Genomic DNA, 22,640 nt, shown 5'->3' with positions numbered 1-22,640 from the left:
CACATTGTAAAGCGCTTTGGGAGGTCTTCATTGACTTGAAAAGTGCTATATAAATGCAGACCATTTACCATTGTTTATTTCTTAATTCTATTATTCATCAATTATTCTTTATTTTCATTGTAATATTTCTAATATTATATATTTGTGATGTATTTTTGAATCTTTTTAGAATTTGTATTTTGCATCATTTACTTTATTATTTTCTCTATTGATATTTTTTCATAGTTTTTTATCTGTGCATATTTTGTTGGGAATTTCTGCGTTTTCCTTGGCCCAAATGAGTGTATTTTTCGCACCTAAAAGCACACTGGATTATAAGTCCCACCCCAAATATAGTTGTGTGATATTTTTTTTCATATTTAAGGCCCACCAGGCTACAAGGCACATGGAATAAAAAAGTAAGGGCTAGGGTTGCAAAAAGAAAAAAAGGGCCTTATTTGTGTATTGATTGATCAGTCAAAATACATTACTGATCACAATTGTAACAGATGCAACGAGATTTAAACCCGGATCTCGGCAGAGAGAGTGGCGCATCCTATCCTATCAATGAGAGCACTAAGGATAAAGACAACTCATTAGGTTTTATCTCATCATTACACGATTTCAGTTTGTTTGTTTTAATGGTATGTACATTATTACAATGAGATTCTCATGGGTCCATTTAAACCCAACTGATGTGTTAGGAGTTTTTACTCACGGTACCAGAGGCGAATGTTAGAGAATAGAGAAAACAGAATGTCGTCCTGATGGATCTACATAAATGCAAAAAAAAAGCATGAAAATGGAAACAAATATTTTCATTAAATGATGAATTGGGCATTGAAAGGCAATAAATAAATACATTGTTAATTATGTGTTAGAATTATGTTCATAGTTGTCAATAAATGATTGTAATCATGGCTGCAGTATTCAACATTTTTCCCTTACAATGTTTAGTCTGAGCTAGAAAAAGTAAACCAAAATGTGATCACTTACTGTTTTCTTTATTCTCTAACATTCGTATCGGAAACAGTGACTCGAAATAGTCTGATAAAGCCTTTTTATACACCATCTACAGGGAGTGCAGAATTATTAGGCAAGTTGTATTTTTGAGGATTAATTTTATTATTGAACAACAACCATGTTCTTAATGAACCCAAAAGTCTCATTAATATCAAAGCTGAATATTTTGGAAGTTGGAGTGGGGCTTTTTTAGTTTTAGCTATTTTAGGAGGATATCTGTGTGTGCAGGTGACTATTACTGTGCATAATTATTAGGCAACTTAACAAAAAACAAATGTATACCCATTTCAATTATTTATTTTCATCAGGGAAACCAATATAACAGCTCAACATTCACAAATATACATTTCTGACATTCAAAAACAAAACAAAAACAAATCAGTGACCAATATAGCCACCTTTCTTTGCAAGGACACTCAAAAGCCTGCCATCCATGGATTCTGTCAGTGCTTTGATCTGTTCACAATCAACATTGCGTGCAGCAGCAACCACAGCCTCCCAGACACTGTTCAGAGAGGTGTACTGTTTTCCCTCCTTGTAAATCTCACATTTGATGAGGGACCACAGGTTCTCTATGGGGTTCGGATCAGGTGAACAAGGAGGCCATGTCATTAGTTTTTCTTCTTTTAGACCCTTTCTTGCCAGCCACGCTGTGGAGTACTTGGATGCGTGTGATGGAGCGTTGTCCTGCATGAAAATCATGTTTTTCTTGAAGGATGCGGACTTCTTCCTGTACCACTGCTTGAAGAAGGTGTCTTCCAGAAACTGGCAGTAGGACTGGGAGTTGAGCTTGAGTCCATCCTCAACCCGAAAAGGCCCCACAAGCTCATCTTTGATGATACCAGCCCATACCAGTACCCCACCTCCACCTTGCTGGCGTCTGAGGCGGACTGGAGCTCTCTGCCCTTTACCGATCCAGCCACGGGCCCATCCATCTGGCCCATCAAGACTCACTCTCATTTCATCAGTCCATAAAACCTTAGAAAAATCCGTCTTGAGATTTTTCTTGGCCCAGTCTTGACGTTTCAGCTTGTGTGTCTTGTTCAGTGGTGGTCGTTTTTCAGCCTTTCTTACCTTGGCCATGTCTCTGAGTATTGCACACCTTGTGCTTTTGGGCACTCCAGTGATGTTGCAGCTCTGAAATATGGCAAAACTGGTGGCAAGTGGCATCTTGGCAGCTGTACGCTTGACTTTTCTCAGTTCACGGGCAGTTATTTTGCGCCTTGGTTTTTCTACACGCTTCTTGCGACCCTGTTGACTATTTTGAATGTAACGCTTGATTGTTCGATGATCACGCTTCAGAAGCTTGGCAATTTTAAGAGTGCTGCATCCCTCTGCAAGATATCTCACTATTTTTGACTTTTCAGAGCCTGTCAAGTCCCTCTTCTGACCCATTTTGCCAAAGGAAAGGAGGTTGCCTAATAATTATGCACACCTGATATAGGGTGTTGATGTCATTAGACCACACCCCTTCTCATTACAGAGATGCACATCACCTGATATGCTTAATTGGTAGTAGGCTTTCGAGCCTATACAGCTTGGAGTAAGACAACATGCATAAAGAGGATGATGTGGTCAAAATACTCATTTGCCTAATAATTCTGCACTCCCTGTATGTCTAATTGGCCCGGTGGTTAGGAGTCTTCCCTCTCACTGTTGCTATCTGGGTTTGTTCCTCTTTGCCACCATTGATATGCAATTGTGGTGAGTGATATATTTTCAACTGATGGGTATTTGCTCAATTATGGTCATTCACTTGCATGCATTTCCCATAGTGTCCATACTGTATATAAGGTGCATTGGGTTATAAGGTGCCAGAAAATAGGAGAAGTAATTGAGGTCTCCAAATTTACTGTAATCATGTGTTGTTTTGCACGTCCAACCGATTACAGAAACTTTAAGTAATTATAATGAATTTGTGATGACGTCAAACTTTGCTCAATTCCAACGTTCCTCCCACTGTCACCAGCTGCCCTGTGAGGACCAGATCATCCTGCTGAAGGGCTGCTGCATGGAGATCATGTCACTGCGAGCGGCCATGCGCTACGACCCAGAGAGCGAGACGCTAACGCTGAGCGGCGAGATGGCCGTCAAACGCGAACAGCTTAAAAACGGGGGGCTCGGTGTCGTCTCGGACGCCATCTTCGATCTGGGCAAGAGCCTGGCGCAGTTCAACTTGGACGACACGGAGGTGGCGCTTCTGCAGGCTGTCTTGCTCATGAGCTCAGGTTCGTTGGCATCACCCTTTTGGTGCTGAATTTGTTTTATTCAATTGGGGAAAAGGGGGGTAAGCCAGAGAGTGGACAAGCAAAATGTACGTATTCAGGAAAAATATGCTCAATGAAAAAAAAAATACATGTAGAGGGTTGGTATGGGTGCTCCAAATCCCGGAGAATGCTTTACTTTTATCGTTGTGTCTTCGGGGATTCAAAATTGCTAGAATTTTGGGAAAAGTGCTGGAAAAAGCTTGAAAGTGTTGCCATGTTTCGCAAAAGTCTGCTTAAAAATTACGCTGACACTGCTCTGTTGGTTTTGCTTTGCCACTGCTTTTTTCCCTCGTGATTAACTGCAGCTGGCATTAGTTTTTACAGCATTGCCTCATAAAGCTTCATCAACCCCTACAGGTCGGCCAAAGAGGACAGGTGCATGCTACACTTAAACGTGGCACTATGACATTTGTATAAGTGCATAGATTATGCATTAATTTGTAAACATTTATTATGGGCCATGCAAAGAATTAAGAAAGCGTCTCCTAGTGGTTAATTCTAATTGGAAGAGCTTCCTGTAACTGTCAATGTAATCTACATATAACGGTCATATTTCTCCAAAAACAAATTTATTGGAGATTTACTTGGATCTAAAAATCATATGTTTCTATAAATGCACACACAAGATTAAAAACCATCAAATATATATTTGTGGCTCTGCAAAATACATGATTCACACCAGAATTCTTCTTTTAAAGGTACTGGAATATTGGAAAATTAGCTTTGAAAACTGAAAGTCATTAAAAATCACACTTGTTCATGTGACATGCTGCATCATAATATTCAAATCCACACTCCTTAAAATTAGGGATGCCCGATAGGATTTTATTTTACAATTTCAGTGCAGGTAACTGTAACTCAACAATAGCCAAGTAGCAATACCACTTCTAACTTTGACAAAGACAAATAATTGTAAGGTAGGATGCTGGTTATTGTTTTCATTTAAATTGTATTAAAACTTCACTTTATATCGCTTTTCATGTCTGGTTTCTCGCTGGTTGATAAATTGCCATAAAAGTCAGCCCAGTCAATACTGGTACTGGCTGCCCAAAATGAATCAATAACTTGTGAAGATAGATAAATCAGATTAGATTAGTTTTTGTTCTTATGTTTTCTTTTGGGGCCCTAACATGCAGGGCCTTTATAGTCCTCTTTGTTTAATACATACATTTAATAAATCATTTACCAAAAAATGTTAATTAATAATTAAATTGTAAAATAAAAATTGAAATAGGTCTTCAAAATGATATATGAATACAAATAATAATTAATCATTCCATTTACTGTGTGTATAATATTATATATTTTTAAAAGATTTTTCAAACCTTTCATTACTTTGTACTCTAGTTTTGTCATCCCCGTACATAAGATTAGGCCATGGATTGCTCATCTATACCCACGTCGTGAAGATCATAATCGACCGACGTTTTTTTATTGTTGGCACTTTGTCAATAAAATTGTGCTTTGTTCAAATACACATAGAAATGATTTCCCTTTCTGCTGTCATTGATTGAAGCTTGGAAAACAACAAATCAATCGACAGTTTGTGGAGAAACCGTGATTATTGAGTTTTCTTTTTACAGCCAACAGAAAAAAAGTGTCATCTAATTAACTCATTCAATGCTCGACGTTTTTATCAAATGACAGCCAACTTTTGTCTTTTTGAATCATTTTTGCTGGCCTATAGTAGACTTAGTTCTTTAGCCATTATAGGCATTGTACCTCTCAAAAGAAGCTTGAACCCTCATCTTTCATGAGAAACCAAATTATCTTTCAAGCGTTATACTATTGTTTACTAAACAACAGTTGAACATACGCATGTCCAAGAAAACGCTTTTTGTGAATCGGTGCGTTTCAAACACAGCTTTCACTTTGTTTTTTCTTTTTCATGTGATGCCTCCAATATCTAAACAATGCCTTAAACTAAAGTCGTCATATTCTTTGTATAGCCCTTAATCACCATTCGTCTCAAAGGACTGCACAGGGCACATTGACACCATCCCCTGATCTGAAACCGGCATGCGGGCAAGAAACAACTCAAATCTTCAACATGAGGGAAAATAAGAAACTTTGAGAAGGGGCCACACAAGTGGTAATCCCCTTTCTAGGGTGACCAGGCTGCAATAGATGTTGCTTTCGGTCACAATACCCAAAAAGTAGTGAACATCAATAAAGAAAACAGGTAATATATAACATTGTCCAAAAAGTCCCTGATGGCAACGTCTCAGCTTCCCTCCTCAGCCGGCTGATCGATGCAGATAATGAGATGCTTCAGGTCAAGACGATAGTCGGCTGACTCATCTCGATACGTCCTCCCTTATTTCACCACCGGCCAGACAGGAAAAGAAAAGTACGAGGTCGGCATCTATCATAAGCTATAGAATAGAAGTGTGTCTTGAGTCTAGATTTAAAAACTTCCAATGAGGTTGGAGAGCTTAGTTCTGGAGGCAGCGCATTCCACAGCACCAGGGCCCGGATGGAAAACTCTCAAGCCTGCAGATTTCTTCTTAACTCTTGGAGTCACACGTGGACCGGCATTTTCCGAGCGAAGGCTCTTGCAGGAACATAGGGGGGAGTCAAATCAGAGAGAAAAGAGGGGGCATGTCCATACAAATATTTGTATGTTAGTAAAAGAATCCTAAAATCACATTTTACGCGGACTGAGAGCCATTGCACGTTAGCTAAAATTGGACTGGTATGGTCCAACTTTCTTGTCTCAGTCAAAAGTCTTGCTGCCACATTTTCAACCAGCTGCAAACTATTGATGGTAGACATCAGAAAACCAGAGACCAATACATAACAGTAATCAAGCCGAAAAGTAATAAACGCATGAATGATAATCTCAGCATCTGATTGTGACAGCTTCGGGCGAATCTTTGCAAATAATGAAGGTAGAAGTAAGCTATTCTAGTAATATTTTTCACATGTAACTGAAACGACAGATTAGGATCAAATAGAACACCTAGATTTTTGACCGAATCATTTTGGGTGATATTACATTTGGTTTAGAGCAGTGTATGAGAACAAATCACGACAATAACTTGGACCGATAATCAACATCTCATTTTTTGTCTGGGTTAAGGCGCAAAAAATTAAGTGACATCCATATTTGTATCTCAGTAAGGCAGGTCTCCATAAATTTTCCACGTAACAGAGCGGTTGTCTCCAGTAGCAGTTGAGTGTCATCTGCATAGCATTGGAAACTAATATTACACTTGTGGAAAATATCACCAAGTGGAAGCCTATACATACTAAAAAGAAAGGGGGCAAGAACAGAGAAGCCCTGTAAAATGCCCCTGGTGACATAAAACTTTCCTGTGGTCAAATTGCCATAGTTAACACATTTTGTCCTGTCTGACAGGTAGGACCTAAACCACGAGAGTACGGTTCCTGAGATACCAGTCCATTTTTCCACACGATCAAATTATATCTTGTGGTCCGCAGTTTCAAAAGCAGAACGAAGATCCAGCAGCCGCAGCATTGACTAGGCGCCAGAATCTATTGCTAAGAGGAGATCATTGGCTACTTTAACCTCGGCGGTCTCAGAAGAGGGATTTGCCTTGAATGCCGACTGGACAGATTCAAATAGATTATTTTTAGACATCCTTTCGTTCAGCTGCTGTACATCAACCTTTCAAATAATTCTGTAAAGAATGGTAGATTTGACACTGGCCTATAATTACATAGGCTTTCCGGGACCTGGATTGGTTGCTTACGCATAGGTTTAACGACCGTAAAGGCTACCGGAACAATACCAGAAGAGAGCGATATATTAATATTTAAAACTGAAGGGCCGAAAGATCCCAAACAAAAATCGTTCACCGGTGAATCTGGAAACAGGTCAAGCAGGCATGTAGTTAGTTTAGCCATACTGACCATCTGCGTAAGACAGACCACTAAAACTGGAAAACATTTCTGGATAGCTGCCAACACGGACTTGTTCCATCATTTCCGAATATTTAAGGTAGGACAAAGTTGCAGAATGTTCATTTAAAATTTCCTCCCGAAAGAATTAAATCTTTGTCTTAAAAAAATAGTAATGGGTAGAATAGGTAAAACAGGGTTAAATTACTGTCTACTAAGTGTCGCCATTGTGTCAAACACAAATTCAGATTATTTTTTTGTACACCAATAATCTTTGAGGAAAACGATGCTTTAGTTGAAGCAACAGGGACTTTGTAATTCAGCAAGCTGTAACAACAGGCTTGTCAAAAACCTCAAGCCTTGTAGTGCACCATTTTTATTCAAGTTTCCTGCAACTTTGTTTAAGTGACTCCATTTATTCAGTAAACCAAGATATAGGCTTTTTTTGGTTAAAATTAATGCCATAGAAGCAGAGTCGAGGACGTTAACCAAAGCCGTATTCCTTAACAAAATAAACTTAAAACAGCACCTCACATTTACCAAGGAAATGATCATATATAGCATTATTATACGGTGACACCAAAATGTTTCAGGCTACCACGCCTCAGGTCAGAACGAGGCCTAGAGTATTCCCTTTCTTTATGAGTGGGCACATCGACTATTTGATTAAAACCAAGTACATCAATCAGTGACTGAAAAGTAAATAGATTAGATGGGGAGTTCAAGTGACCATTAAAATTACCCATATTTATCACTTTGTCTGCAGAAGTTTACTAAGTCGGGTAACATTTCCAAAAAGTTATACCAAAAAATTGAATATGGTCCAGGTGGGTGATACACAACTACTACATCAGTTGGTGTTGACATGGAGGACCTCATAACGAGTACTTCAAAGTGTGGACAAAGATCTGCTCACTAATCAGTTCTTTGAGACTCCTTGTGATTAAGGGCTATACAAATAAACATGACATGACTTGACTTAATGTTTATTTATTTTACTGAAATCACTCCCAAAGGCTCGATACTTACTGATGAGCAGTGCCTAACCCTTTATAATAGTTTTTTTTTTAAAGAAAACAAAAAAAGTTACTTTCTTGTTTTGGAATTCAGGGACAATGCTCTTGAAAATGTATTTGTACGTCATGGTATTAAATGGGTTAATCAATCACTTTCCATACGGTTTCCTCAGACCGCTCAGGCCTGACGTGCGTGGAGAAGATCGAGACATGCCAGGAGGCCTACCTGTTGGCGTTCGAGCACTACATCAACTACCGCAAGCACAACATTCCTCACTTCTGGCCCAAGCTGCTGATGAAGGTGACCGACTTGCGCATGATCGGCGCCTGCCACGCCAGCCGCTTCCTGCACATGAAGGTGGAGTGTCCCAATGAGCTCTTTCCGCCGCTCTTCTTGGAGGTCTTCGAGGACCAGGAGGTGTGACGCAAAACCCACCGTGGAGAGGGGGATGGGGCGGCGTTTTTCTGAACTGGAAAAGGACTCACCAGCAGATGGCGAAACAACAAATTCGATCACGGCGGCCCTTCTGTCTGAGCATGCTGTCTCATTTTGACGTCGACACACACACACACAAACGCACCTAAATACACGCAGAAACGGCAGCCATAGCTCCTACAAGTATTTCGCTCATGGTTCTTCTTCGTAGCGTCCCAGCCGGACATCGATTCCTCAAGTCAATCTGAGCCGTTACAAGTCCATCCCAAGTGACACTGGTGCTAAACCTTCTACTTCAGACTACTTTTGTTTTTTGTTTTTGTCCTGACCGTTGCTCCATATCTACCTTTTTTGTTTTAAAGTCATCAAACCGGCACCTGTGACACACGGAAACACACCTCACCTCAGTAACGTGAATGCCTCATTAGTTGCCTTCAATGGTAGCTTTTTTTTTTATGTTTCCTTTCGGGGTCCTAACCTGCGGGGCCTTTACAGTCCTCTAACAGGCTTCCATACACATTTGCCTTTTTTTGTGTGTGTGTGTGTTCCGGTTTGTTTTTGATTTTTTTTTTTTAATAGTTAAAGGAAAACTGAAACAGGACACCATTGCAGTGCAGGAAAAACATGCCAAGAAAATGGCAACCATTTACCTCAGAAGTGGACACATAACCCCACTGGTTCCGGGCACTACCTCACCTATGTACACGCACGCACCCACATACACATCCGTGATATCAGTCACAAAGAAGTACCACTTAAGAAGACAGGAGGGCCACGCCATTTTGCTCTTATGTTGGGAGATCTAAGAATCAGATTTTTTTTCTAAAGAAAGTATGGGACCAAGAGTCGTCTTTTTGAGATTTTAAATCCGCACACGCACCTCAAACCTCAACAAAAGGAGAGCTCGGACGCCGCACGGAGGAACGTGAACCGGGGAGCGTCCGTGTTCATTCCCTCTCCGGGAGCTCCGGAAGGTTCGACTTTGTGGCCTGGAAGGACAGGAGTGATCTTTGCCCCCCCTCCCCATCTCAGTTGTTTTGCACCATTCCCAGTTGGTGCAAGTAAAAAAAAAATAAAGAGCGTCCTCTGTGTGACAGAGGCAGCGGGCTCAGCCCAACACTCGCTACTGTCAGTATTAGCCCCCGGGCCTATTCGCCAATCAAGGGCGACAAAGGAACGGGGCTGGAGCGGCTCCCTTTTGTTCCAAAGTCGTTGGAAGCGGGGAGGGACCTTCATCGTGAGAAAAGACAGACACGAGGGTCGGTAGAAATCGACATAAGTCTGGAGGGGAAAAGGCTGCGAGTGTGTGAGTGTGTGCGAGTGCAAAGTTGCTTTTGCGCAGGGGTTCTCAATCTTGTGGGTCATTTGCTAAAGATCCTTCGTACTCATCATCTTAATGCCAAATCAACAGATAAAACATGTGCACCTGAAAGATTGGATTAAATGGAGCCTTCCCTTGCTAAATTGATGAAGTGCTAATATAGGGGTCGGGAACTTGTTTGACTCAAAGCGCCATGAAACCAAATATTTTCTTTGATTATTATTCCAGTAAGAGCTACACCATACATTCTAAGACAAAGTTCAATTTGATTGGTCATTATTCGTCCTCCATTCTGTTTCATAGATTCGTGTTTTTGACATCCTTGAAGCCTACCAACTTCCATCTTAAAAGTCATAAGGCGCAAACCTTCCGCTTGAAATAAGTACCCAGTTAATAGTAGAAGGATGATGTCACACTGGCATTTGTATTCTTAAGCATCTCATCTCGAAATCCTTGAAAAAGCTTGGATTTTAAAAGGTACATTGTGTAAAATTAGACCACTAGATGGCACTGTATTGTCTAATGCAAACAAAAAACAGTGCCAAATGAGCCCAGCGTAGCAGCATGATGCCAGACAAACATGTCGGCGACTACTAGGTATGGGGTCCACTATACAAAAGAAATACATATTTCTCAATCTATAAATATCTATACAAATTACCATTGTTTGATTAGTTAATGTATTTTTGCCTATTATTCAAATCAAAGTTTGTTTTTGTCTTTTACTGGATAAAGTTTTTTTGTACCACTAGGAGGCACTTAGATTAGCACACTCCCTTTAATCTTGTGTTTTCAAACTTTGAAAAGTGCTTGAATTTTGGGTGAAGTGCTTGTATATTCTTGAAATTGTCGCCATGTTTCCTGGCAGTCTGACCCGACAGACCATGCATTAAATACAAAGACAACTTATTCAAGTCTGCTAAAAAAAATGACGCAGACACCTGCTATGGTGGCTCTTTCCCTCTTGACTAAGCCAGTATTAGTTTGTATGGTGTTGTCATTTGAAGAGTCACCGACCACTTATGTGTCGGACCCAAAAGGACAGGTGAAGAGACCAAGATGCCCCATTGGCTTGGAGACGCATAAAAAAATCCTATTGACATTTATTCTTGTCAGCCTTAAACGTAAAAAAGCAATACAGCGCTGTTCCAGCTAGTGGTAGAAACACGCTATTGCACTCCCGGCCCGAAATTCATTGAAAAAAGAGGGAGTTTTATCTCGGAGGTAGATGTACTCATGAAAAAAACGCCACCTGGCTCACGAGCTATACCTTCCCGACCCCTGTCCTGACATGACAATATCCAACACCCTGTAAAGTGAAATTAGTCAATGATGTCAAACTCGTTTTTGCTACGCGTTATTTCGCGCTCAAGTCTACAGAACCGCTCGATTTTCCCCTCGATTTTTTTAAGCCGTTTTGTATAAAAATACGTTGTTTTTATTTAACTTAACAGGGACTTTTTCTATCCAATCCGTTGATAGATAGATACTTTATTAATCCCCGCAGGGAAATTCACAATTTCTTGCTCTTGATTCCCATCGCTCGATGATTTTTGTCCTCAAATGTATGTATGCACTTTAAACAAACTTTGAAAAAAAAATGAAGCCCTCACCAGTTTGAGAACCACTGCAAAGCAGGTTGAGCAAAAGAGCATATAGATATTTCTAAATCCTTCAATGAAAAACAGAGATGACTTTAAAAGGACTCTTGATAAGAAGCAGATTTATTTTCGGCTTGTCCTTGTTTTGTTCTCTTTTGTTGGGTTTTTTTTTTTGCGGGCGGGAAAGAAAAGGAAACAAGGATCTGTTGTCACTTTCGCATGCAGTGTAACCGAGATGTGAGAGTTTGCGCGTGCGTGTCAACCAAACCTCCTCCCCACGGAATCACTTTTATCAGGAGCAACCGACAACAGGATAACAACGTTCTGTTTGTTTTGTTTTAAATGTTGATGTTTTTTTTAAAGTACTATGTCTTTGGAAAAAAAAAAACTGAAAGCGAAAAAAAAAAAGATACCGGAACTGAAACACAATCTCGTCATACCTCACAAGAACCAGTCAAAAGGAGCGCGGGAAGCGGGAGTCTTAACGTTTTGTTTGCCGGCACATGAGAACGCTCGGGGAAAAAAAAATATGTGTACAAGTTACGGAAAGCGCACCGCCCGCCCTCTAACTCCGCCGCCCTCTGGTGGCAGGCTCGTGTGGAGCAAGAGAGGGTGGTCCAGGGTGGTTGAGGCTGAAGTGTTTCTGGTATTGAATGTAGCTAAAAGGAGTGGAGGGATGGGGGAGACACCCGACCCCCTTGCCTCATAAAAACTTCCACACACCAGCAGAGGACGGCGCACATGTAAAACGACACACCTGCGCTGTTGTTTGTGTGCGTTTTTGACAAATGTTGTCGGTTCGACGCGGCTAAACCGTCCTACACATTAGCTGACCTCCCCCTTCTCAGCCGAACCCTTACCCCTTTGTCATGCAGGCTTTGTGCGTGTGTGTGTGTGTGCGTCTGTGGCTTAGTGATTTGTAATGTTTCACTGTCTATTATGCAAGTCCGCTCATCTGCTCCCTTCTGTGGTTACACAATTCGCACATGCGACTTAATCTGCTAACGGGCAAAAATAAATGAATTTAAAAAAAATTTGCTCCCAAAACCACCCATTGGGTTATTTGCCCCCTAAAAACTTAACACCAAAGTGCGACTAAGCTACAGGTTTTGTTCACATAAGCGACAACATTTTCTGACAAATGAAAAACGAGTAAAAGCACCAAATCAGCTGGTAATAAGCAAAACTGAAGACACGTGGAGTTATTTCCCCCTAAAAAACATCACTTGAGTGCGATTACCTATTTCGGTTGCATTTGCATATGAATCTGGTAACAAGCAAAAATAAAGTGCGACTAAGCTACCCATTTCGGTCGCATATTCTGTTGAATGTGCTAACAAACAAAAATGAATAAAATCTACAAATCAGACAACAATTAGTAAAACTAAAGTCACATGGTGTTATCTACCCCAACAGTCAACTAATTTTGGTCACATTCTCGACTAAATTTGCCAACAAAGCAAAAATAACTTAATAAACAAATCAGCCTCAAAAAAGAACCATGAATTTATTTGTTCCCTTTAAAAACTTAAAAACACTAAAGTGCAACTAAGCTAACCAGTCTGGTCACATACGTGACCAAATCTGCTAACAAAGCAAAAATAGATTATTAAAAAGAATAATCGCAAAAAAAGACTCGTTGAGTTTTCTGCCCCTGAAAAACGTAACAACACTAAAGTGCAAGTGAGCCTACCATTTTGGTCACATTTGCAACTAAATCTGCCAACAAAGCAAATATTAGATAACAAATCAGTTCTTTGAGACCCATAGAGTTAACTGCCCCTTAAAAAAAACTTTACAGTGTGACAGAACTACCTATTTTGGTTGCGACTAAATGTGCTAGCAAAGCAAAAAGAAATGAATCAAATGAATCAGCCCCTCTTAATAGGCAAAACTGAAGACACATCAGGTTATCTGGCCTCCAACAAACTACCCATTGTGGTTGCATATGCAACCAAGCAAAAATTAAAAGACAAATAAATGAATCCGCCCTTCTCAAGTACCTTTGTGTCTCCGTTCAGTTTGTTAACTGCCCCTAAAAACAGACCTACCCATTCTGGTCACCTGTGCGTTTTTGGTAACCACGCATCACCAAGTTGACCTTGACTTTAGCACGGCGGCTTAAAAGCAGCCGATCTAAACTGCGTGCTTGTGTGTGCCTCAGTGGACTTGTTGCTCTCGTCACTCTGTGGGTGGTTGCCAAAAAAAAAGTCTTACATTTAGATTTCATTTGTCTTCTAAATTCCTTGCCTCTTTGAGACTCGTACAAAAGCTTTAACGTTTTCTACCACGCGACCAAGTTAATGTAAAGAGAGCCAACAGGCGCGATTAGCTTTTAGCAGCGCGCCAACCAATCCTCAACAAAAAAAAAGCACTTAACCTTGCAAGCACTTTGGACGCGCTTTAGCGTCTTGTCAAAGATAACGGGAAAAAGAAATATGATTTCTTTTTTCATTTTTATTTTTTTTAGGATTTTTAACTTCCAAAGTTTACAATTTTAAGAGTGCAATAAAGCCAACCTCTTAAGTTTCGCTCAACGTATAAATCATCCACTCACAGATTGTGATCACTTGAAAGCAGCAAGGCCACGCCCACACACATACGCACATTTTTTTATTTATATATATATATATATATATATATATATATATACTTACACACACACACACACACATACAGACAACTTTTTGTGACTGGGTCATGAAAGCTGTTGAAGGATTCTCTCAGGTAAAAGAACATATTTGTTTTTGTTTTTTTTAATAAATGATGATGAAACTTAGATGGACACAAAAATTTTTGGTTTGTCTTCATTCAAAGTCAGATATTGTCATTGCTCAATTAGTGTCGGGATCTTTAGCAAGTCGGTCATGAAGTTAATTGCATAAATGTGCTTATTGTTTGTGTGCTGTGTTGTTGTTTTTTGGGGGGTAAAAGATAAAAGATCGCTTCCCTTTTTCCGCATTTTGTTGTGGCCTTTTTCTCGAATGGAAACGTTTCCCTCTCATAATTGCATGCCTGTAAGGCTGAGTCAATTTCTCCCCTTTTAATGATTGCAATATCCCGTGATTAAGCGATAATAAACCTTACAAACACGACACCTAACCCATTAATTCACAGCAGAACAGACTACATAGAATACTGCGACAATATTAGCACAATAACCTTTTTTATTTCCTGTACAAAAATTGTTATACAGTGTACACAATTTTAAAGTTAGTACTGGAGCTTGAAATCCTTGATAATTCTTGAATTTAGTTTATTGTAGTGGTTTTAAGGATTGAAAAGTGCTTACATTTTGGGTGAAGTGCTTGTAAATGCCTGTCATTGTTGCCATGTTTCTCAAGTACGCCTAAAAAAAGACCCTGACTTTGCTCTCTGGCGGCTTCCCTTAGCCATTGTATTTCTGTTCTGCTCGTGATTTACTGCAGCTGGCATTAGTTTGTATGGCATTGTCCTATGAAGCGTCATCACCCCGTACGGGTCGCGCCCAAGTGGACAGGTGCTCAATCCACCTATATAGGGAACTATGAAATGTGTATTACCGCGTATCAATTGTGGACTTTTGTTAGGGCCAATGCAAAAAATGAAGGTTGCTTTTCCCCAGTGGTAAATTGTAATGGGAAGAACTTCCTGCAACTGAAAATCTAAACTACATATTACTGTCATTTTTACCCAACACCTTTATGGGGAAAGACTTATCGAGAAAACAAACATATCTCAGATTTACTCGAGATCTTAAAATCATGTGTGTTGATAAATGCACATGCAAGATTAAAAATCTGAAATATCTCCTATAATGGTGCTGGGGAAATTGGAAAATTGGCTTTGAGAGTCCTTTAAAAAGGCATCGACATCGGTGTACAAGCCCTGTAATTTAATCGAAAAGCCTCTAAAATTCGGGTAAAGTTGACAGGTATGTAATTGTTACCAAAAATCCAATAATTTTGGGTTGCAATATTTTTTCACACATGAATGAAATAAGGCTGCCAAAACGTGGAAAAAGGGCGAGTGTTTAAATAGAGAACTCACTACATCAGTTTTTCGAATTGATGCGTTTTAAAGTGTGGGATTTGAATATCTGTCCATTTTTATCATCGAATAATATGATGCCATTCTCTCAGTCACATATCTGGATTGCATTTGATATTGGTATTTAACGTGACTCCAGCCTGCTTTTTGTGTGTTTGTGTACGTATGTGTTTTATGTGTAGAGCTGCCGAATCCGCCGCTCTCCCTGCTTGCCCCTCACTCACCCAAAGCACCGTTGGAGGCCCGTCTTAAATGTGCCACACTTTTGGAAGAATGTACTTCAGCTTGTGTTCGATCCAGGCCAGGTTAGTCGACCATTCGGCAAATTGAGAGTCGTCATTTTCCTTGGAGATTGTCGCGGAGGAGATTAGAAGCGTAAGGGAGATTACAGGATGTCTGGGTGACGTCGTGGTGCCAAATAATTGAAACGCAGATTTATAAGCTGTCTCAAAGACACGCAATAACTCGTGAGTAGCCTTTGGCCTGACGGAAGATTTTAAAGAAGATTTCCATGATGCGGCCAAAGGCTGCACTCAGGAAATCCTTTGAAGGGAACTTGGTGTTCATCTCTGTGGCTAATCTCTGCAATCGTGGTTGGAGATGATTGCGTGCTACCTGGAATATAAATTGGGTTGGACCCAGTGATGTGCAGTATGGTTTTTGTCTGAATAAATGAACCTTATTTTAGTGTATTGGCAGAGCAAGAAAACAATATATGCATTTTAGCATTGGAAAAAGAAAGTTGTATTGTCTTTAAATCATAAAAGAAGTGTTTACGCTACTCTTTCTAAATAAACAGTTGATAGGTAATCCTCCATTTTGAAAATAGTCCATGTAACTAAATAGAAATACCGGATAACTTGATTTACTGCTTGCTTGTTATTACTGTAACTAGTTCTATTGTTGTGGGCTGGGTTCTGCACCAAATCAGAATCCTTGATCTCACTATCGCCCTCTGCCATGAGGCAAGACAATTGCATGCCTCACTCTGCATCTGCAGACGCTCAGCACATTTATACTTTACATACTTCTCCTTTTGAAGTATCAATTGATAAGTAGCCCGCTTATACAAAACAAGAAAAATATTACTGCAAGGCTTTACTTGCTGCTAGGTTTCTAATACTATTACTAGCTCTATTATTTGGGGCCTAGGTTTGCGTCAAGTCCGAATCCTAGGTTTTGCTTTCGTCCTCGTCCATGAGGCAAGAAAATAGCGTGCCTCATTTTGCATCTGCAGAGGTTCCGCACACTAGTGTGTTACATACTGTATTGAAAGCCCCAGGGTGTTGTATTTGACCACTAGATGGCACTGTGTTGTCTGGTGCACAGCATGGCGACAACCTGCCGGACAACTTAAGCTGAGATTCCACTCTGTAAAGGAATACAAATTTCTCGACCTGTTATTTCTTAACTAAAAATAAGATTGGTGTGATAGTTCATGTATTTTTGCCTAGTATTCAAATCAACGTTTATTTCTACTGAATTAAAGGTTTTTGTACCACTAGCAGGCACTACGTATCAAACAATATTCATAATGTAATGTGAAAATTCTTATATATTATTAAAAAGACAATCCAAACATTTTACAGTTAAAAGAAATAAAAAAACGAAGACGGAATAGAGATAATCATTATATTTTTAATGTTATATCTCCTTGATGATAGGTGAGGCTGTGCTTCACCTGACTGCACGTCACTGGTGTGAACAAGGAAAATATGATTTGAGGTTAAAGGTGGTGGGAGGTCATTCAAACAGACTAGAAACCCTTAGCCACGTGTATATACATCTGCAAGATGAAGACAGGTCTTAGATAGCTAGCAATGCTAACAGTACATTGTTTGTTTTTTGTTTTGTTTTTTACATAGGAGAGCTTTGTAGTGAGATGAATGGAGATCAGGGCAAGTTTTAGAGTGTCTCGTAGTTAGCCACAAGTGTGTCACGTCATCCCTTCTCTCAAAATCTTTCAAGAGGCTAAAATGTCCTCAAAAATTATCTTGGTCGGGACTTCAGAGCAGTGCTTTAGAGCGTCTCGTTGTTTTGGTCCATTGAGCGAAGGGAGAGACATGATTTGAATGGTTCTCTTTGTATAGGTTTTATCTTTTCAACTCGAATTTATTTTAATTCCTTTTCAACAGAGAGCACTTACTGTAAATTTAAGGAGCGGCTGGGAAAGATCCTGCCCAGACAGCTAAGAATGTACACAAAAGAGAGTATGAACACAGAACGTATTACATATGCAAATGTTTGTCAGGTGGAACGCAAAAAGATATAACAGCTGCTCAGGTTTGAAACCACGGAGCCTCCAAAAGTGTTTTGAGCCACCGCCCCCTCATTTCTCCCGTTTACGTCCGTCCGTCCTCCGTCGTATGCAAAGCCAGGAACCCAACCAAGGGACGTCGAAAAGCAAACAAACCCCTCTGTAGCAGGTCCGAGCCGCCTCACACCACACCAGCAAAGTCCAAACACCTCTGCAGACCTCACGTCCGCACGAGACGTCGTCTTCTTCTACTTTCTCGCTCGCTTGCTCAAGGCGACCCCGGCGGGCTTCGTCTTCGATGTTTGTGTTGTCGCACTGACCTTGTACTCGGGTGTGTGTCCGCTCTTCGCATTCGAGAAAAAAAAAAGACGTTTCTGCAACGTGAACGCTGCTGTGTCGAAAAGCCTGTTTTTAACGCGCTGAATTCCTCATGCTCAGATGTCAAAACGCTTCTCCTTTGGCGAGTACTTGCTATTTATTTTTTTGTTTATTGTTTTTGGTAGGGCAGGAAAAAAAAGATTCACACAGACCACCTCGCAGATAGGCTCTCTAGTCCGTCCCAGGGGCCTCGCGTGACCGCGGCCTGGTCCCTCAGATCACTACAAGGTGCCAAAGACCTTCAAATGTGTCAGGTTGACAGAAATGTTTGCAAATTACAAAAAAAAAATGTAAAAGCATGCTAAAAACAACAAAGTTCCAAGAAATGAGGTACTCTCTGTATGTGACTTCTTATAACAATATAAATTAGCACATAGACGTAAAAAGGTCAATATTTTACAAACCAAACAACACAAAATGAGGATATTGCCATGTCTCTGCAGTGATTTGCCTCTCTAGTGTGCAAAAATGTAATTAAGTATCCCTTTTGATATCCATAAAATTGCCCAAAACTTCCACCGCCTACACAAAACCCAACAAAAAGAGTCTAATTCCGTGTCTCTGTGTTGCTGCGCTAGTTTTGTGTTAAAAGAAGTTCAACATTTGTGAAGAAATCCTTATAAAATTGCTCCAAAATAACATTTTCCTCGGGTTCACCTTGAACTAAGAACCTAGCAAAAGGAGGATTCTATCATCGAAAAGTAGTTGAGAATTGACAAAACGATAGAAAGCAAAAGATAACCCTACAGGAGTCTGAATGCAGATCTCTTTTGTGTGCAAAAAAAGAAGTAAAGAATCCCAGGCCGAAGCCCTAATATGTCCTTCATGACAGAGGGGAATAAAAACATTCTTCACAACCAGATTTGATAAAGAATGCAGCAGAAAGAGGATCCAGTATTGCCGCGTCTCTTTCTATATCTCCCTGTTTAAGAACGTTAAGAAAATCTTATGAAATCCTTAAAATTGCCCAAAAGACAATTCATGTCCACCTTTCACACATAACCCAGCAAAAAGAAGATATTACAATTTTTCTGTGTATGTCAACCGTTACGTGTTTAAAAGAATCACTGGAGAAATGCTTAAAATTGAAGGCATAACAAGAACTTCCCTTGAACAAATAATCTAGAATAATAGTAAAGAGTCCCTGGAAAATCCTTAAAATTGCTACAAAGACGGAGAGCACTAGAAAACTATTCACATTAACTTCTATAACAAACCAAACAAGTCTCTTTGTGGCTAAATAGTAGGAAAGAATTCCTCAAAAAGGCCTCAAAATGTCCTTTAAAATGTTCTTCACATCCATGTTTAACACAGAACACAGCAAAACAGGGAGTGTGTCACGCCTCTTTGTACATTTCCCTGTTTTGTGTGAGAAAGTAGTTAAGAAAACCATATGAAATTCTTAAAATTGCCCCAAAGACAAAATAAAAATGTTAAAACTATATATTGCCATGTCTCTATTTAAGTCAACCCATTTTGTGTTTAAAAGTAAAAGTTACGAATCCATGGAGAAATCCTTTATTTTTTTCCCTAAGAAAGAACAAACACATTAACCATAAATAAATAATCTAGCAAAATGAGGATATTTGCATCGAAAATAGTTAAGCATCCTTAAAAACTCTTTACAATTACCGTAAAGACCGAGAGCACTTGAAAGATCATTCCCATCTAGTTTGAAAAACCAAAACGAACAATGGTACCTGCGCTGATCTACTTCTTTAGTGTGACAAAAATGTGAAAGAATCCTGAGGGGAAGCCTTAAAATGACAGTAAAAAGGTTCTTCCCGTCGACATTTAATACAGAACACAGCAAAAAGTGCGTGCATTATTGCCACGTCTCTTTCTACATCTCCCTTTCTAATGTGACAAAGCAGATGATAAACCTGACAAAATCCCTTAAATTGACTCCCAAAAACAATAGTTTTGCAAGTCCACTCTTTAACACAGAATCTGGAAAAAGTAGTGCATTTAAAAAACTTCATGGACGTTGAAACCAGATTTTGCAACCAGACATCTCCTTGCCCAAATAAAACTGCATCCGTAGTAAAAATCCTTAAGAATTTGGGCCATCAACAGTAAAATCGTAAAATAGTTTTACACCTAACTCAGCAAAGGCACTACACCCAGCAATCTGCTGGATGTGCTAGAAATTCATTTTGAAATCTTAACGCAAAGAACTCCACCTTCACACATCCGCATTTACAAAAACTACTCTTATCAAAAATGTGTTTGTGGCTTCTTATTTAGGAACAGCACACAAAAAAATCTCTTAAGATTGCACAAAAAACAGGATGTTTTTCCTTGCATTCAATATCAAAACAAGAAAATAGAACCTTTCCCCACAAAAGGACTATTAGCCAACAAAGAAACTTATGATAGTATCGCTAGTGACTCCTATAGCATATAATACCCAAAGAACCTCTTAATCTATTAATGTTCTTAATATATTTATCTAAAATGCTGATAGCATCTAATTGTTTTTCACATAAAGTACAGCAAAGGGAGAGACACAGCAATATCCCCAAATTCAATCATTTGAACCTCCTCTCTGAGGGAAAGCTGATATTAAATAGTATTTGGAGCAGTATGCCGGCTTCACTCTGTTCAGTTTCACGCGGCAACATGGCAAAACCTCACTGATAGGCAATGCAAAATTGGAGAAAGACTTCCCAGTTTTTAAAACTTTTAACAACCTTTTCTCGTGTAATTGGGTCAAGCTGGTCTTTGTCTTTCAAGAATTGACAAAGAAATCTTTGGACCTTTGCCAACATGCAAAAAACAAAACATAATACAAATAATTCACAAAAATCCAAGCACGTCGAGGATGCGTTGGGGCCAAAGCACACAAGGAGCAAATAAACGACAAAAAAAGAAAAACGTGCAGGAAAATGGCCGCCGATCTACTGTGATGTCCTCTCATGTAACAACAAAAACACGCTGGACTCTCACCCACCACTCTCACATACTGCCCCCCTCTCTCGCCAAAGGGGGGCTGGGGGGCAGGTCACGTGTGCATACGGTGGCCCGCGTGTGACAATCAGCGTTTTTGTGTGTAAAATGTGTTATGGGTAATTTTCGGGTTAGGTTTTTTTTTTTTTTTTTTTCTTAAAGCGTTTCTTTGTGAGTCAGGCTTTTCAAAAGAAAACATATTTTTTATGGTAATTGTCGCTGGTCTATTTTAATGAGATATTTATGTAATAAATATGTGACTTAAGTGACTTCTCATCGCCTCTCTAGTCTGTTGAGTTTTTTGTTTTGTTTTTTTCAATGATGCACTAATAAATCAAACCTCAAACATCACGGCGGTTTGTTTCTTTGGAGTTATATGGAATACATTTTACTGTGAAAAAATATATATTTTGCTAATGCTAGTAAATGTCAAGACCAGAACGGAGACAGGACCCACTTGCGTTATGTTTCTCTCAGTTTTTTTGGAAGAAAGGAAAGGGTTGCACCCATGATCCTGTGATCGCTGGGCGCGGGGAGCAGGTCGCTCTAAACGCGGAAGTGAGACTTCCGTGGCAAGGGATGGCGGTGTCGGGAACAGAAAACGGGTCAGTAGCCAGGACTGGAGAGCAAAAACGCGGTCGGAAACGAGTCGAAAGCCAGGAGAGGAGAGTAGACGTAGTCTGGATCAAAGTAAATCCTAAGCGTGGCACGTATAGAGGCCTCTGTCTGATCTGCCCCAGGGCATTGCTGTACCAACATATTGGTCAACAAATAATTGACAAAGAACATCAACAAAGGAAAGTGAACGGCAGAATAGAGGGTGCTTTTATACTAACTGGCTAAACCAGGACGTGGAGCAACTGTTTCAGCCAATGGCATGGCAGCAACAGTGCAGGAAACTGTGATGACACCCAAAAACAACAGTGATCAGATGATTAAGACACTGTATCTGAGTCACATCAGAGAGGTTTGTCTCTGGTAACTATGGAAACCTCTACTTGCCCAAGACACACCACAGTAAGTGATGACTTACGACTTAAGTGGTCAAGGGATCCGTGAGCTGTGAGTGCATAAAAAGCACAAACAAAATTGTATCCAATTTGAAAGTTAGGTATGGATAATCTTACGACCCACTGTATCGATCCAAGACGATAGTATTGAACTGATCCAAGTACTTAAATCCATAAAGCTGATATTTGGATCGCATACCTGTCGCGCTCCAGGGCTCCATGCCCTTACAAATTGTCGTATTTTCCCTTACAAAATACAAAGTAATCTTACACCATATTTTTTTTAAACGTGTATATTTATGTATTTTAACATGTTATATTGTACATGTGTTTCGTTATATCATATACATTGTTAATTAACATTTTGCTGTGAGATACTGAGTTAATCGACAGGAATGAGGTTTATAATAAAAAAAAGTTCAAAAATGAAGTCGCTTGGACGTTCACTGTAGAAGGAAAAAATACATGCAAATAGAATTAAGTAGAATAATACAATTTTCTTATTCAAAT

General features: G+C 39.7%; 1 protein-coding gene across 2 annotated transcripts in view; it reads left to right on the top strand.

Moving 5' to 3' along the window:
- LOC148347672 (thyroid hormone receptor alpha-B) overlaps positions 1–21,471 on the top strand; it is a 187,744-nt gene extending 166,273 nt beyond the window's left edge. For both annotated transcript variants that reach the window (XM_088323710.1, XM_088323711.1), the window contains 2 exons: positions 2,972–3,230; positions 8,323–21,471. In XM_088323710.1, coding sequence (XP_088179836.1) covers positions 2,972–3,230; positions 8,323–8,573 — 510 coding nt within the window. In that variant the 3' untranslated portion in view covers positions 8,574–21,471. The remainder of the gene's footprint in view (positions 1–2,971; positions 3,231–8,322) is intronic.
- Positions 21,472–22,640: the final 1,169 nt, after the last annotated feature.

Source organism: Urocampus carinirostris, chromosome 19, assembly GCF_059441175.1.
Source record: "Urocampus carinirostris isolate Australia breed hairy pipefish chromosome 19, RoL_Ucar_1.0, whole genome shotgun sequence".
NCBI lineage: Eukaryota > Metazoa > Chordata > Actinopteri > Syngnathiformes > Syngnathidae > Urocampus > Urocampus carinirostris.
The sequence above is the reverse complement of the archived record's forward strand: the minus strand, read 5'-3'. Positions and strand labels throughout refer to the sequence as shown.